This window comes from Aythya marila (assembly GCF_965140915.1).
Source record: "Aythya marila genome assembly, chromosome: 1".
Classification (NCBI taxonomy): Eukaryota; Metazoa; Chordata; class Aves; order Anseriformes; family Anatidae; genus Aythya; species Aythya marila.
In genome coordinates this window covers 86,789,159-86,804,917 of record NC_139042.1, presented here as the reverse complement: position 1 = coordinate 86,804,917, position 15,759 = coordinate 86,789,159, and the positions used below count along the sequence as shown (strand labels likewise).

General features: G+C 33.8%; 1 protein-coding gene across 10 annotated transcripts in view; it reads left to right on the top strand.

The window, feature by feature from the left end:
- Positions 1-15,759, top strand: part of DMD (dystrophin) — a 1,245,415-nt gene that overhangs the window by 536,669 nt on the left and 692,987 nt on the right. For all 10 annotated transcript variants that reach the window (XM_082770266.1, XM_082770264.1, XM_082770258.1 and 7 more), the window contains 3 exons: positions 125-274; positions 6,112-6,273; positions 12,590-12,700. In XM_082770266.1, the coding sequence (XP_082626392.1) occupies positions 125-274; positions 6,112-6,273; positions 12,590-12,700 (423 nt within the window). The remainder of the gene's footprint in view (positions 1-124; positions 275-6,111; positions 6,274-12,589; positions 12,701-15,759) is intronic.

Below are 15,759 nucleotides of genomic sequence, written 5' to 3'. Positions count from 1 at the left end.
CTTCCTGTCTACTTTAATTGTGAATGAAAAGTGAATTCCCTTCCATTTTTAAGTGGAATTATGATTGTTCTGTAGAGTTTTATTATCAGAAAGGATATCAATCTACTTTTTGACCTTGTTTCAGTCTTTGGAACGTTTGATGAGACATCCAGAAGATAATCGCAATCAGATTCGGGAATTGGCTCAGACTTTAACTGATGGTGGAATCTTGGATGAACTGATCAATGAAAAACTTGAGAAGTTCAATACTCGATGGGAAGAGCTGCAGCAGGAAGTATATTTAATGATTGACCTTTTCTCTCATTAAAAAGTCTAACACCATTAAAAAAAAAAAAAAAAAAAAGTCAGTGTAGTTCCTAAGCAATGCAAAAATATTGACTTATTTTAGAAGTGGACTAATTGTATAAGTGTGGTGGGTTAATTCCGAAGCACTACATGGCTGTTTGCTCACTCCTCTGGTGCCATGGATGAGACAACCAGAAAAGGCAAGGGAAACTTGTGGGTTTAAAAAAAAGGTAATTTAATAAGTAATAATAAAAAAAAAAAAAAGAAAAACAAGTGATGAACAAAAGTTTGGGAAAAAATTCCCCCCGTTCTATTCAATGACAAAGAGGAATACCTCTTTGGTCAATTCAGGTCAGTTTACAAAGAAGTGGCAAAAATGAAGATAAACTCTAAATAAACGCAGAACATCCTTACAGGATACCTAGTACAGTTACCTAGTACCTAGACAGTTAAATTGAAAGAAGTGTTCACTATATATACATGAAAAGTGATATTAATGGGGGACAATGAGTCCTGACTTCATATATGAAATTACAATTTATGAGTTAATTGTTAGTGCTCAGAAGGAAGATTTTGTGGTTATGAAAAGAAATATCAAGAAGTCATCTCAGTAGATGGTAAAAATGACAAAGAAATTATTAGGGAAAGAACTAGGAAAGAAATCAGAGACCCTCATTATGACTGGAATTAGAACGCATTCAAAAATGAGCTACAAAGGCAACCAAAAGTAACTTGGGTTCAATGGCATGTGATGTATATGGAAAAAAATTGGAAAATTTGTGAGCAAATGATAATTATTCCTACAACAAGGATAACTTTTTTTTTTTTTTTTTCTAAGTATTAAGGAACGGGCCTCAGCTGTTCTGAGCTTAAACCTGAAGGACAGGGAGAGAAAGAGCCTGGTTCCCTTTACTGCAGTCTTTCTTGTTCCATATTTTTCTGGACAGTGTCCTAAGGAAAAAAAAATAACATAATTTTCTGTATACTTTTTTTTTTCTTTTTTTTTTTTTCTTTTCATTACCAAACTTCTGCTTAAATCATAGAATCATAGAATTGCTTGAGTTGGAAGGGACCTTAAAGATCATCTAAGTATCTACCATGGGGCTGATACTTACCTTCGAATTCTGCTTCTTAGTCCCTGTTTTTTTTCCTGACTTGGTGGAGAAAACTGGGAATATACAGAGGATTTCTGGTGTGTGAAAACAGAACTTTCACATACTCTTGCTGAGTGATGGATGAATAGTATCCGGTCTTCACAATAATAAGCATTAAATAAAAAATCATGTTAGCTGTAGCGGTTAATTTGAAAAGTACAATATATATTGTGAATATGTACTGACCAGACTTCCAGAGACAATTTTGATGGCTATATAGACAAAATATATTAGAAATGTATTCACTGCTTTCCAGTTTGAATAAGGACAGAAAAGTGGGAGGGGGAGAAAGCCTCCTCCTTCTTGGAAGGCTAATCTGATGTTCAGCTGTCAAATACTAATGGTGAGATCTGTATATGTGTATCAGAGAGTAAAGAAACTATTTCAGTCGCAAGTGACTCAATCACACTGCTTCTTTATCATATGAATACCTCTTTTCTGCAACAAAATGTTGTATTAATTTTTGCAGTGGAGTCTTGCATGCTCTGTTTCATAGATTCCTGGCACTGAATTTTCTGTGCCATTTGTGTAGCTCTGTTGAAATCCAAGCAATATGCACTCTCCTTGCATAAGAATACATTGCAGGAATATAACAACACAATGCAGCTTGTGTTCAAGGTCGCTTCTACTGCAGACCAGCTAGTAAACTATCCTAATGTTAAATATTCTAGGTTATTTATTTTATTTAATTAATTACACAGATAATTACAAAGACAATAAGCTCATGCGCACAGAAGCTGGTAGGTGAAATTTTTATTCACTGCTAATAGAGCAACCAAACCAAACCTTTGGCAGTGAATTGTGCTGCATCACTACTGAGATACTCCTTTTTAAAGGCAAATCAAGGTTTTATGTTTGTATGCCTTATCTTCTTCTTTAGTTAACAAAGAGAGTATGTTTAGTTTACTTTTGAACACCTGGGACTGGTCAATAAGCAACATACACCCTATCTTTACTTTTCAAGGACTGATTCACTTACAAATATATATATATTGTATCTACGAAACACTATTGCCTGAAGAAATTCAAACTAATGTTGCAAGTGGCTGTAACGTTAAAAACAATTTATATCCTGCCCAACAAACTCCAGAAATATCAGATAGGTATTCTTGAGACTATGCTTGCAAAAACCTGTAAAAAATGTTTTCTGTATGGTGTTTACACTGCATTCATTTTTTATTCTTGGGGATTGTTTCTTAAATTCTTTTAGGACTCCCTCCAAGATTACACTTACATCAAATATCACACATTCATGATTTCTTGCAATTTTCCCATTTTCTTCTTCTCTCAAGAGGAGAAAAAAAAAATCTTTGTGACCCATATCCCCATGATTATTATGAAGAGGGCTTCTTCTACAAGGCACAGAGAGCACCTGGTGGTAATCTAATGAGATAAAGAAATCCTCATTGGTATAATTTGCACTTTTGGACTACATCTAATCAAAGATGAAAATCATTTTGGTGTTGAAGTGTCAAATATTTATAGTGAGTTATTTTAAAAACACACTGTGAAATATTCCTAGAATTTGCAGAGAGTTTTTTTTCTAGCTTGAATGGTATATAAAAAAAAAATCCTGTGCCCAAAATGAATAGCTAGATTTTTTATGTTCTAATATGTTTTTTTGTGTGTGTGTTCTAATATATTTAGCCACTAATCCACTCTGATTCTAAACTAAAAGTGGAGATTAATGTATTAACAATTTCATGAAAAAAATACAGAGATGTTGTAATGTATCTCAATCACAAAAATCCATAAGAAACTGTAGAGCCTTTGGTTAAAAAAAAAAAAAAAAAAAAAAAAAAGTCTATGAATACTTTAATACTTTTTCTCTTTTCCTTCCTAACAGAAGGTTTTTTGTTTTGTGTTTTTTTTTTTTGTTTGTTTGTTTTGTTTTTTGTTTTTTAATTTGTTTTTATTTTCCTTGACAGCTGTCAACATTTCACTGGCTCAGAAATAAGTAAACAGTTGGTTATTTTCCTGAGATTTCCCATTTAGCAATTAACTGTCACACACTTGCCCTTAGAGACTAAGCCTCCAGCTTTATTGACTATGATCTGATAGCAGAACTAGAACTTCCTGTTATGTCTTCAGACCCATTTATAAAGCGTGGTGTTAAACTGTCTTATTTCCTCTTCAGACTAAAAGAAAGCCAATGTTCTTTCACTGAAATAAAAAATAATAGCTAATCATAATAATTTTAAAATTTTAACTGTGTATATATAAACAGTTTCAAATTTCATATAGCTTTTTAAAAACATGCACATGCAAACACTTGAAGTTTTAACGACAAATATGAAACTCAAGTTCGTAGGTGTGTACTATGTCTCCCCTTTTAGAAAAGTACCATTAGTATCTTTTCTACTGTCAAAGAAAGAATAAAACTTCTCCACAATGTTGCATCCTTCTTGATTGAATTGATAAGTATTCTGCAGTGCCAGTGACTTCCAGGGACCTACTCAGTGAACAGGATTAAATTCTTGAGTCACTTGATACACACTGGAGAAATATCTTACATTGTGTCACACTTATTTGACTGTATAGTACTTTTCATAACATTGTGAAGACTCCTTGGTTTCGTTTACAGTGTAAATTAATCAGGGTCACAGCACAGGCTTGTTACTCCATACAATGTAAACATTGGTTCATTCTCAGGGAGTGTCACATGGCTCTCTGAGATGGTGAGTGAGCACAGTTTAGGTGAGGGTGCAGAACAGCTCTATTCAGTACAGTAAATGTATTGAGTGAGGACATTTAGCCATTAGGACATTTATGACATTATTAATCATGTTAATTGCCTGCAAGGCTGAAGGACAGGTCCTCAACTATTTTAGCCTCCCTGTCAGGCTGCTTATCAGTATTTTGAATAAAATCATAGAATAACAGAATATCTGAGTTAGAGAGGACCCATAAGGATCATTGAGTCCAACTCCTGGGGCCCTGAAGGACCACACCAAACATATATTTATATATCAAACTATGTGTCTGAGAGTGTTGTCCAAACACTTCTTGAAGTCTCACAGGCTCAGTGCTGTGCCCTGGGGAGTCTGTTGCAGTGCCCAGTCACTCTCAAGTAGCAAACCTGAGTACTGTACTGGGGAGTAACTCTGGTTCACTGGTTCATTTGGTGGGACAGTAACACCTTAGTGGCTCAGGTGCTTCCAGTAACACTGACAGCATGTGTCCAATATGTAAAGCTGCTCAGTTCCACAGAAGGCTTCTGGATCTGGCAGTGATACAAGATTATCTGATCAGATGTTTTAAAATAGCACAAAGCAGCTTACAAACACAAATATAGTAAATACTGGTTGAATCCCTATTCTTTAACTAATGCCAACAGCTAGCAAGAATGCTCACAAGAAGTATTCTTCATTAAATATGAAGCTCTATAAGAATTGAGGCTCCTTGAAGAAGGTACAGATATATCAAGAATTCTCACTGAATTACTGAGAGATATTTTTGTTCAAAGCAAGAGCTTTGTAATACCTATGAAATCAAATTGAAGAATAGCTGTCTCACCAGTGAGGAAAAGTGTGATTTGACTTGAAAAATGGCCAGACACGTAGCAAATTATTTAAAGAGTACTTTCTTCCTCTCTCCTCTTTTGATTCATGTCAAAGAGAGTTAGTCACTTTTTTCCATGGTCAGCAATATGACTGTACAGAGAAAAACTGTATTAAATTTGAGATTGCTGATAGTTGTTATGTGCTTTGTATAAAGCAGAAATTCTGCTAGGTTTAAGGTAAAAAATGAGAGAGCAGGTGAATGAAATTATGGAGAAAGTGCCAGGTTGTTTATTATGAATTAATTACCACGTTATATTGTTACAAATAATAACTAAAGCTAACCAATTTATGTCAAGTGCTTAATACGGTATTTTTTATGGACAGATTAGAAAAATAATTTATTGTTCTGACTTGGTAAACCACAAAGGCAACTTCTTTAAAAGGAAAGGACCCCCCCCAAAAAATAAATAATAAATAAATAAATAAATAAATAAATATATATATATATATATATAAACGGTGATGATAGGTAATCCACTGGGGTACTGATGGTGGCATAGAAGCAAGAGTCAACTTACTAGGCCGAAAAAGACTCTAGTTAGAATGATAATTGACTGGGAAAGCTCTCAGTCAAGACAAGGATCCATCTCTATTTTCAGAATAGGAATTGCCTGTGTTCCAGAAAGCTATTTATACTTCATGTATGAGATCTCCTTCTCAAGAGAGCTTTTATCTCACTGAAGTGGATTGTCTCAGATGGGATTGTACCCTATTCTCAGTAAACAAAATCTCTTGAACTATATAATAAGATCGGGAGGACTGCTATACCTCAGAATGAAAGACTGAACTATCAGGATGGTTTTATTTTGTAGCTTTGCCTACTTCCGTTTGCTATAGAAATCCTCAGTGCAGGGTCTTGCATTTTTTATAGCTTGTCTATGCAGTCTAGGATGTTTTTTGGTTGTTGTTTACTTCTTAGTAAAAAGAACTGAATGAGTGGCAAAAAGATGCGCAATTTATCATATAAAAAGGTGGACGAGCATAAGTGATGAGTACTATTTTTTATTTTTAGCCTGCATTTTGGCAGAAAAAAAAAAAAAAAGTGGAAAAAAATGCATTATGCACATTATTATTGTTATATGTATTGATAATGTTGTCATTGTTTTTAGGCTGTAAGAAGACAAAAGAGTCTTGAACAGAGTATTCAATCTGCCCAGGAGACTGACAAAACCCTCCGCTTAATCCAAGAGTCTCTTGCTGTTATAGACAAACAGCTATCAGCCTACATTGCAGACAGAGTTGATGCAGCACAAGTGCCTCAAGAAGCACAGGTAAGTTATATACAGGTTGAGATGATGTGTTTACCGGTTTTCTCAGTCAGCCACAGAGTATTTGGTTGTCCCTCAGCCTCATGCTACTAAGGGGGATTTGCAACACGATCAGTTTGAAAGTGCAAGTAAATTTTAGGTTGGATTACTTTGAGAAGGTCAACCTAATTCTCTAGTAAATTTGTATTTTCCTTCTGCTTTTTCTTGTATTCCTGTCCAGAAGATGTAAAGAACTATAAATGTTGTAGAAGACTATGCAGTAACTTTAAAAAGACAAAGACAAAAAATGTGACTTTAAAATCCAGTTCCCATCCCAGAATGAAGGAGCTCATCCTCTTCAATACTCTTAGATGGCTCTTTTACAAAGTTGATTACATGGCCTTGGGATTCTCAATAAATTACTGAAGCATGGACAACATTGATAATTATTTCATAATGTGCACATAAACATATATTGTGTGCATATATTACAATTTTTACAGCACATGTAAGCTGATCAGAATCAGCTTTTCTTATTTCCTAGAAATGGTTTATTGAACCTTTGAAATAAAATTGCACATCTAATTCTCATTTTTACTTTTTAATTGTTTCCTCTAACACATCTGCCTTATAGCAGCATTAAAATGGTAAGAATGCAAGTTTAAATAAAATCAAGTATCTACAGCATAAAAAACAAAGAAACAAACAAAAAACTATCAGAGTACAACATTATATACAGCAACTTTTCTGTACTTTTCACTTCAAGTTAGGAAGATAGGTTACAAAAAAATGTACTACAACAACAACAACTACAACTACAGGAAAATTGAAAACAGATGCTTCATAATGATTTCCAGATGAGGCGTTCTTTCTAGCATGCCTGTAGAGCTTAAAATCCTTTTAAAATGTGGGTGTCTTGCAAGGAGTAGCTTAGTTACATTCTTAATTCCATTGTGAGCTGAACATATGTAGCCCTGAAAATCATCTTTTATCTCTCTTAAATATAAAAGTTTGCATGTCTTTCTAATTCAAAGGTAGATAGAATTACCTTGCAAATGCTTTTCTTGTGTATGTATGTTTGTAAGCACATACGGGTATTTTTGTGTGTGTAAAGAAGTGATATTTAGAAAACAGGATTGTATTTGCACTGTTTTATTTGAAAATGGTTCTGATTTACTTGCTCCTAACTTACAGACATGTAAAAAAGTGATTAGACAACTTTCTCAGTTTGAATCCTAAGCTGTTAGTTAACAATTGAACTTCTGAAATTATTTTACTCTTTCCTTTAAATGTGAATACAGTAAATGTTTTTTACATGAAACAGGATACAAATCAGCATTCGTTAAAGATGTATTGGTTTAATTTCTCATCTTGTAATTACATAACTCTGCTACATAAGAAAAATTTGATATGAAAATATGCTTTTCTTTTTGGTGTATTTGGACCCTATAAATGTTAACATTTTTCAGTGTTCCAAATATCCCATGGATGCATCTGGTTTATGTGCATCCTCAAATGCAAGTCTGGCAATGATCACAGACTATGTCAAAGGAAGTAATTTCAAACTTCAACAACTGAAGCAGCATAAAACTCAACCAACCTTAATTAGCACACTTTTACATGGGAGAATTTCAGTTCATTACTTTTGCAGAACTTGTTTTTATTCTTGAGATTTTGTCGTCTGATGTTGAATTCACAGGATTATATTGCATGTATAGCCACGTTGGGAAAAAAGATACCAAAAAAAAAAAAAACAGAAAAAAAAAAAAAACACCATAGAGGCTGCTGTTTTTTTCCCTTTCATGTTTTTATTTTAAGTTACAAGCAGAACGTAATGGAAAAAAACGTAATTAACAAGTGAACAAATTCAGCGCAAATAATCAAGATCTTTGAAGTTCAGTTGTGAAGTTCTTTAAAATCCTTAGGGGAAAAGGGAATATACAGTCAGGTTTATGCAGATAAACATACTGAATCATTCCATAAGTGAATGGCTGTCCTAAGCAGTGGCAGAGTAGGCACATTTACTAATTTCCTAAGCCTCTGCTGGCACAGCTCTGTTGTGGAATTGAAAACAGCACATTCATATAAGGCATCCTGCAGTACTGTTCCCCTGTTCCCTGCACAGCTGGACAGGGAGTCTTTGAGTCAGTGATGATGGTTTCTGGGCAGAGGTCAGTTTATCCGTGCTGAGAGATTTAATGAACTGTTCAGCAATATGTGTTGCATTTCTTAAAAAAAAATTAAAAAAAATCTGGAAGAATTGATGATCTGTTGAGGGCTAGGGAGCTTTGTGTGGCTCCATGTTTGCTTCAAAAATTCAAACAGTTTAGCGCTTTGATAGGAGGAATAATTTTTGGTTCAGCTAATCAGAAACAAATCTGAGAAAATGAAATTATATTTAGCTCTTTTTAATTGAAATGATCAATTTAGTTTATTCAAAAAGTTGACATAAAGAAAAAGGAGTCTTCAAAGTTAAGTATGTGCTATTCAGCATTCCATCATTTTTGGAATGTAAATTCCATGTGCTTCTTACTCCACCATGTGGCCCTGAGAACTTAATGCTATACAGGCACTGCTACCCAACAGTTTCTACTTAGTGGTTCACTCTAAGGACAACTAAAGATTCAAAGATACAGACAAGACAATTTACAAAAAAAAAAAAAAAAAAAAGGCAGATAAACCATTTCAGATTCCTCAAGGTTTAATTAATAATAATAAAATTAATAATAATAAATGCTAGAGTAAGGTGAATCCTGAAACAATATTTCAGATTTGTTTGTACGGTTGATCTCATTATCCCAAGTGAGGTCTTTTTAACTCCTTTAAAATACTAAGAAAATACAAGGAATTAAGTCATCATCACAGGAATTTTCCATTTGCTGACTTCTATTCAAGTATTCAGTAATTGACAAGAAAAAAAATAGATCTATACTGAAAATATTAAATTTATGTGAAAAAGTATTTTTGAGATATTTGTAGCTTTGTTATTATTAAATAACTTCTTGTGCGGAGAGAGGATCCCCAGTTTGTACCGCTGCTTAGTCTGGAAGATACTCTTTTTCTATATTATGGGATAGAAAATACACTTCTTTCACTTCTCACCTGAATTAATAACTTGTCTGTTGTTCTCCTTGCAAACATAACTAAAATTCATTCTGGAGAGTAAAAGAGAAAGTACCATACTTTGTCTTTTCAACAAGCTCCTTGAATCCAGTTCAGTACTGATAAGCACTACACGCCTTACTATTTTCTAAGTAATGATAGTTATTAATCCATTGTTAAAATATTGTGGTATGTTCAAACCAAAGTTAATATGATGCTATAATGGCAGAGTTGCTCAGTTATGTGATGTATTACTTGACAGGAATAATGCCATGCATCATTGTCTTCAGACTAACATTTTGAGACAAAGACTACATGCTTCTCTACCTCATAAAATGTCTAATGTAAAAGGTATTTATATCTACTTTTACTGTGCTGGAAATTTTGAGAATTATTTTGTTCAGCTCTATGTAGAAGATGAGGTCAAAAAGGAGCTAGTTAATAAGCATTTTTTAGTAAGTTCTTTTGAGAACTTACTAATTTGCTGATTTTGCCAGCATAGACAATATTGACTTACAAGTCCTCCCTGCATTATGAATTCCTGGCAACTATCATGAAATATCATACAACGATGGCAGGCAATGTAAAATAAAGACATTTTGGAGCATAGCATGCAGTATAATACTTGATCCTTAATCTATTCCTGAAATAACAGAGCCAAAAGAGTCTTTCCTTTTGTAAGGAGCAGACAAAAGGTTTCCTGCAGTTCTGGGGCAGAAGGTAGTATCTGTGCCATGAGAAAGCAGTTTCCCCAATGTTTTAATGTTTTACTGAATGTCTTTCAAACTTTATTGCAACTTGGTGATACTAGATCAACTGAACTTCAAGGTGTTTTCATAGTTCAGTCTTTCCAACACTACTCATACGAAAATCTGTTTGCATATTAGACCCCACCTAATCTTTGCAGCCATTGATTATAAATAAATTGCTTGCTTTTTAACTAAATACCAGAGATGTGTGTATTTTGTGGTTTATGTCTTTGTTGCTGTTTTTTTGCTTGTTTGTTTGTTTGTTTTCCAGTTTACTTTCCACTGTTACAATTTTGCTGATTATTCCTGACTGACATTTCTTTGTTTTTGTATATATCATGACTGATTTTCTAATTATGGTAGCAGGTAGTGGGAAATGACATATAATCAAGCTTTCTGTTGCAAGTGTTATTACAGAGTTTGCTTTTATCCCCTACTAGCTTTTTTTTTTTTTTCTAAATGCTGTTCTAGATGCATAAGATTGCACTTAGATTTGTACCGCATTCTCTCAGTTTTCAAATGAGACAAACAATTATGTTGGTTCTTTTGTCTTTCCTTTTTCTGACTGAAGATAGGAAGGGTTTTCAACTAGCTATAGTGCCAATTTCTGCTTTCTTTTTTTGTTAATATATCAATACTCTGCATTTCACTGTCCATCTTTCTAAAATTAAGACTAGTAATTCAGGGAATTAAAGTATTCCATGCCCTGGAGACTGAAATATTTTTGTTCTAAAAGTGGTCTTCATGACAATAGGCAAAATCTGTTCATTTGGTCATATATGTGTGTGTATATATATATATAAATATAATAAAATAATTATATTTACATATATATACAGACACACACATACATATATATGTTTAGTAAATTCATAAGCTGTCTGTAAAAAAATGCCAGTCAGCGATAGAAAATGATCATCCTTAACCTGTAGGACACGATAATTTAATTACAGTGTTATTTATATATACATATACTACATTGTGTTGTGATGTTCTAAAAATGAAGGCAGTTCACATTGCAAAGATTTTAATCTTTACTAAAAGACAAAACAGACAGGAACTACCGAGGAAGGCAGAGGTGGGATTATTGAAATGAAAATAAATGTTTTCACATGGACATTTGGAAGAAATCCATGTAATAAATTCACCAGTCAAAGTGAATGAAAAAAAGTCAAAACAATCATGTTGAAATTGAATGAACAGGGGCATCATAGGTAGGTGTTATGAATTGTCTTACATTCAGGACTGATTTAATCTTTCTGCTGAGACTGTGAATAGCAGTGGCGAATACAGAAAATCGTTACATGCTATAAACCTTACTCATTTTCTTTCAAGCATTCCTGTAATGTCTTTTTCTTCCTTAATTCCATATTTTGGTGTCAGAGTAGGTTATGCTTCATCTCTCACCTGCAGAGCAATTAAAAAAAAATATATCAATTTTCATGCAGTGTCCCATAATACCTGATTTCATAAACACTACTACTTATCTGTTCTGTGCTATTCTGACCTATTTAGATAAGAATCATTCAATTATTTGCTTCCTGGAGTCAGTGTGCGGGTGAATAAAGTAAACTGGAAAATACAACAGAAGCATTTGAAATATTGGATGTGACGTAGTGTATTTCAGTAGCATTATATACATTCCTTGTATATATAGTTCTGACTTCCAAGACATCAAGAAATGATTCAGCTTCAAGAGCTATCTCCACCAAGAGCAAGTCACCACCAAAAATGTGGTCCATTTGCTACTCAAACACATAAGATAATCTTGTTACAATTCTAATATACCTCAAGGGCAATATTTTAAACTTAGACAATGAGAACATAAATATTACAAAATAAACTATTAAATAAACATTTTTGCTATTGCATTGTCCTTTCAATTGACCTTCCATGCTTTCTCAAATCAAATATATATATATATATATATATATATATATATAAATTCTGTAGTTTGCTCTATATATTACTGTCCATTCAGTAAATCACCATGAGAAGTAGAAATGAAAATACTTGCTATGTACATACAGGATACTTTGATCAGATTTCGCTCAACTCACCTGCTGATGTCATGAAAATTATAAACAAAATACAAAAATAGTGAAGCAAATCACTTTTCTATTTGTGTTTTTCTTTTCTATGATTAATTCTTGCTTCCCAATGAAAATAGTTGTTTTCCTTCAGAAGAAAGAAATCTTTATTTTTTGCATGCAGTATAATCACAATTCTCTTAGCAATATTATATAATTATTGTCATGTCAGAGAGGTATATGCTTGGGAAGGAGAAGAAGGTTTCATTATAATCAGAAGAAACTAGACTGAATAATTTACGGGGCAGTGAATAAGTAATTCTTTGAATAATTTCCTCTAGTAATCCAGTATACATCATACTACTTATAATAAGCTTCAAAGTCAACTATTCCAAATAATATTAACAAGATAAACATTTTATTGAAACACTTCTGATTATAGTCTTTGTTCTTCAATAGAAAATACAATCTGAATTAACAAGCCATGAGATTAGCTTGGAAGAAATGAAGAAACGAAACCAGGGCAAAGATGCTGCCAAAAGAGTTTTGTCTCAAATCGATGTGGCACAGGTATGCAAATTTTATTTCCTCCATTTTTACTTCAGTCATGCAAACAAACAGCTTTAGTTACTACTACTGTTACTATAGTGTGAAATATTCTTAAGGTATATCTTAGTTTTAGCTGTTCCTTTCTAATCAGGAAATTAGAAAGCATAATGTATACAATTCTGCCCATCTTTCTATTACAACCTGACTAACTAGTTGGCAGTGGTTTTAGAATAGACATAGCCAGCTAACTGCATAACCAACTTGGACGGATGCTGATTGAAGGTTGTTTTGAATGTGCTGCAGTTCCTGCAGGGGCTTTTTGATATGCCCTTTGAGGTACATGAAAATATTTAAAGATACTGGTTTTGAAAGCTTGACAGAACTGCATTTAAATTGTCATGAACCAAATCTTAAATATGTCTTTGTCCTGTCTTTCATACATCTTCATTTATAGTTCACAGTGTAAAATGAGTGGTGGGAGAAGAATAATAAAGTCTATTATTCTGAGCGGTGCATTGCAGTCATAGATTTAAAGTGTTAACTAATGCATTATTTCATCTAGCTTAATAGATGCAGAGAGCTATGTTTAATTAAGGAGACTTAATTAACATTTAAGAACAATACACGTTTTTACTGATTAATCTGTGTTGGGTTCTTAACTGTTTTGTTTCTGGCCAAAGTTCTCCAGACTGCAAAACAAACTGTTGTTACCATTGTTATTAGCAAACTGTTGTTACCATTGTTATTAGCATTCATTGGGAAAGATGAACCATTTGGTTATGACATTCATTGTAAACAAGACCATATTTTTCTTCATCTCTGTCAAATGTTTCTAGGTATCTTAGCTTCAGTTTTATATTTTATTATGAATAAAATGAATGCCCTTTTAAAACTTATTTAATTCAAAATGAAAAAGTTACTTGCAATGTTTCATCTACAGGACTAGCTTGTCTGTTGAGAATACTTGTGTTTCCTTATGTTCCCGTCTTCCTTCATACAAACTCACCTCCTGATGGTCTCCATGTCAACCATGTTGCCAGTATTTCAAGTGAAGTGTAGGCATCAGATGACTTTGTATCTAAACGTTTTTAAATTCAACAGTATGCAAAGGAGCACTACCATTTTTGCATGTATTTTGTTTTTCTTAATCTATCTTTGTGCAGATATATTTTTTTCCCCTCTAAAGGCTTCTTTAGATGACCAGATATAAGTTCGAGTTTTGACAAATTGGTTTTGAAAACCTGTTTCACTTACACTAGCTAATACATGTATATGAACAAAAACTAGGAAATTTACATGGATGTTGATCACATTTAGTGTATGCATAATATAAGTATGCCCCAAGAGCCTGAATGCTAGAATCTCAGTTCCAAATATGTATGTTTGATTTTAGGCCAGTGAGCTCCCTTGAATTCTTTCCCAAATTTCATAAATCTATATTTACTTACTTTTTTACTGAAGAGCATACTCACTTTTAAATAAATAACAAAAGCATTTGTCTTTTTTGCTAAGCAATGCTTATCTGTCTTACATATTCATTATAATATTAGTTTAACCGTCTAGGCAGAAAATAAACAATTAGGAAAAGAAGTAGCTGCAGTGAAATTCTGAAACTGCAGTTAAACTCTGAAACGGATGTTCAGTGACCAAATTTATCCTGACTTTTGGATTATCGTAGGTTGAGAATTCTTATTTTCAAAGTTAAGTGGAAAAGGTAGAATTAGCAAAATAATAATTTATTTCTGCCATGGTGATTTAATACAAATCTTGTGCTTCTGTGGTGGTTTTACCGTGCTGGGCAGCTAAACACAACAACCATTCTCTCACTCCCCCTCTTTAGATGAGGAGGGGGAGAAGTAAAGAACAACTAACGGGTTGAGATAAGGATAATTTAATTAAAGGGAAATAATAATAATAATTAAAGAAAGTTTATTATGAACTAGAAAATTTAACTAAAGGGAAATAAAAAAGGAAAGGGGAAAAGGGAGGGGGAAAGGGAAAAAAAAAAAAAAGGGAGGAAAACAAACAAATAAAACAAATGAAGACTATGTGGAAGTGCAGAGGAAATAAATTACTCTTATCTTCCCACAAAATGAGCGATGATTGACCATGTCCTTGAAGCAGGGCCTCAACGCATGTAGCCGGTGTTCGGGAGGAGGACCAACAACAAGAGCCCACCCCTCCCCTCTTCTTCCTGTTTCCACGTTTTATTGCTGAGTGTGACATCACATGGTATGGAATATCCCTGTGGTAGGTTTAGGTCAGCTGCCCTGGTGATGTTTCTCTTCTCACTTTTTGCCCACCCACTAGGAGGGTTAGAGAGAGGCCCGATGCTGTGCCAGCGCTGCTCAGCAGTAGACACAACACTGGTGTGATAATACTGCTGTTCCAACTACAAGTGCAGAGTACGGCACTGTTGTACTGCAGGGCTGCTGCAGGGAAAGTTAACATTCCAGCCAGACCCAGTACAGCTTCTAGCTAAGTTATTTTTCTCAAAAGAAACAATGAATGATACTGGGTTGTGGTCTTTCCTCTTCTCCCCTCAGTTGTTTCTGTGCTCTTTCTTTATCCAGGCCTGCCAAGTTTACCTGACCCTAAAGTTTGAGCACTGCCATCAGTTCAACTGTTGGTATGAAGAACACTTGGCTAACTACATTTTATACACATTTAAAGAATTCTCATGTTACTTCTGACCAAAGATCTGTTTAGTACAATACCATGTCATCAGCAGTAGCCAGAAGTCAGTGATAAGTAACGTGAACATTTAGTGATGCTTCCTCAGTGATTTGCAGCTGACAATCTTCTGGGTCAGAGGTATTTAAAAACACATATCTAATGGCTTTATGAATTCTTGTAAACTGCTAGAATCTACAAGTTCATTGAACACAATTTAACTGAATGGTACACATTGAACAAAAGTCTTCCTTTTGTTCATCTTGTATTTCCTGTACAGAAGTTTAATTTGGTGTCACCTTCTCCACGGATTTTGAGAAACAGATGTCATTTGCTATTCAACTTTTTGCATGCTGCTAATTTTACTCACCCTTGGTTGTCTCTTTTCCAGACTGACTAGTATGTTT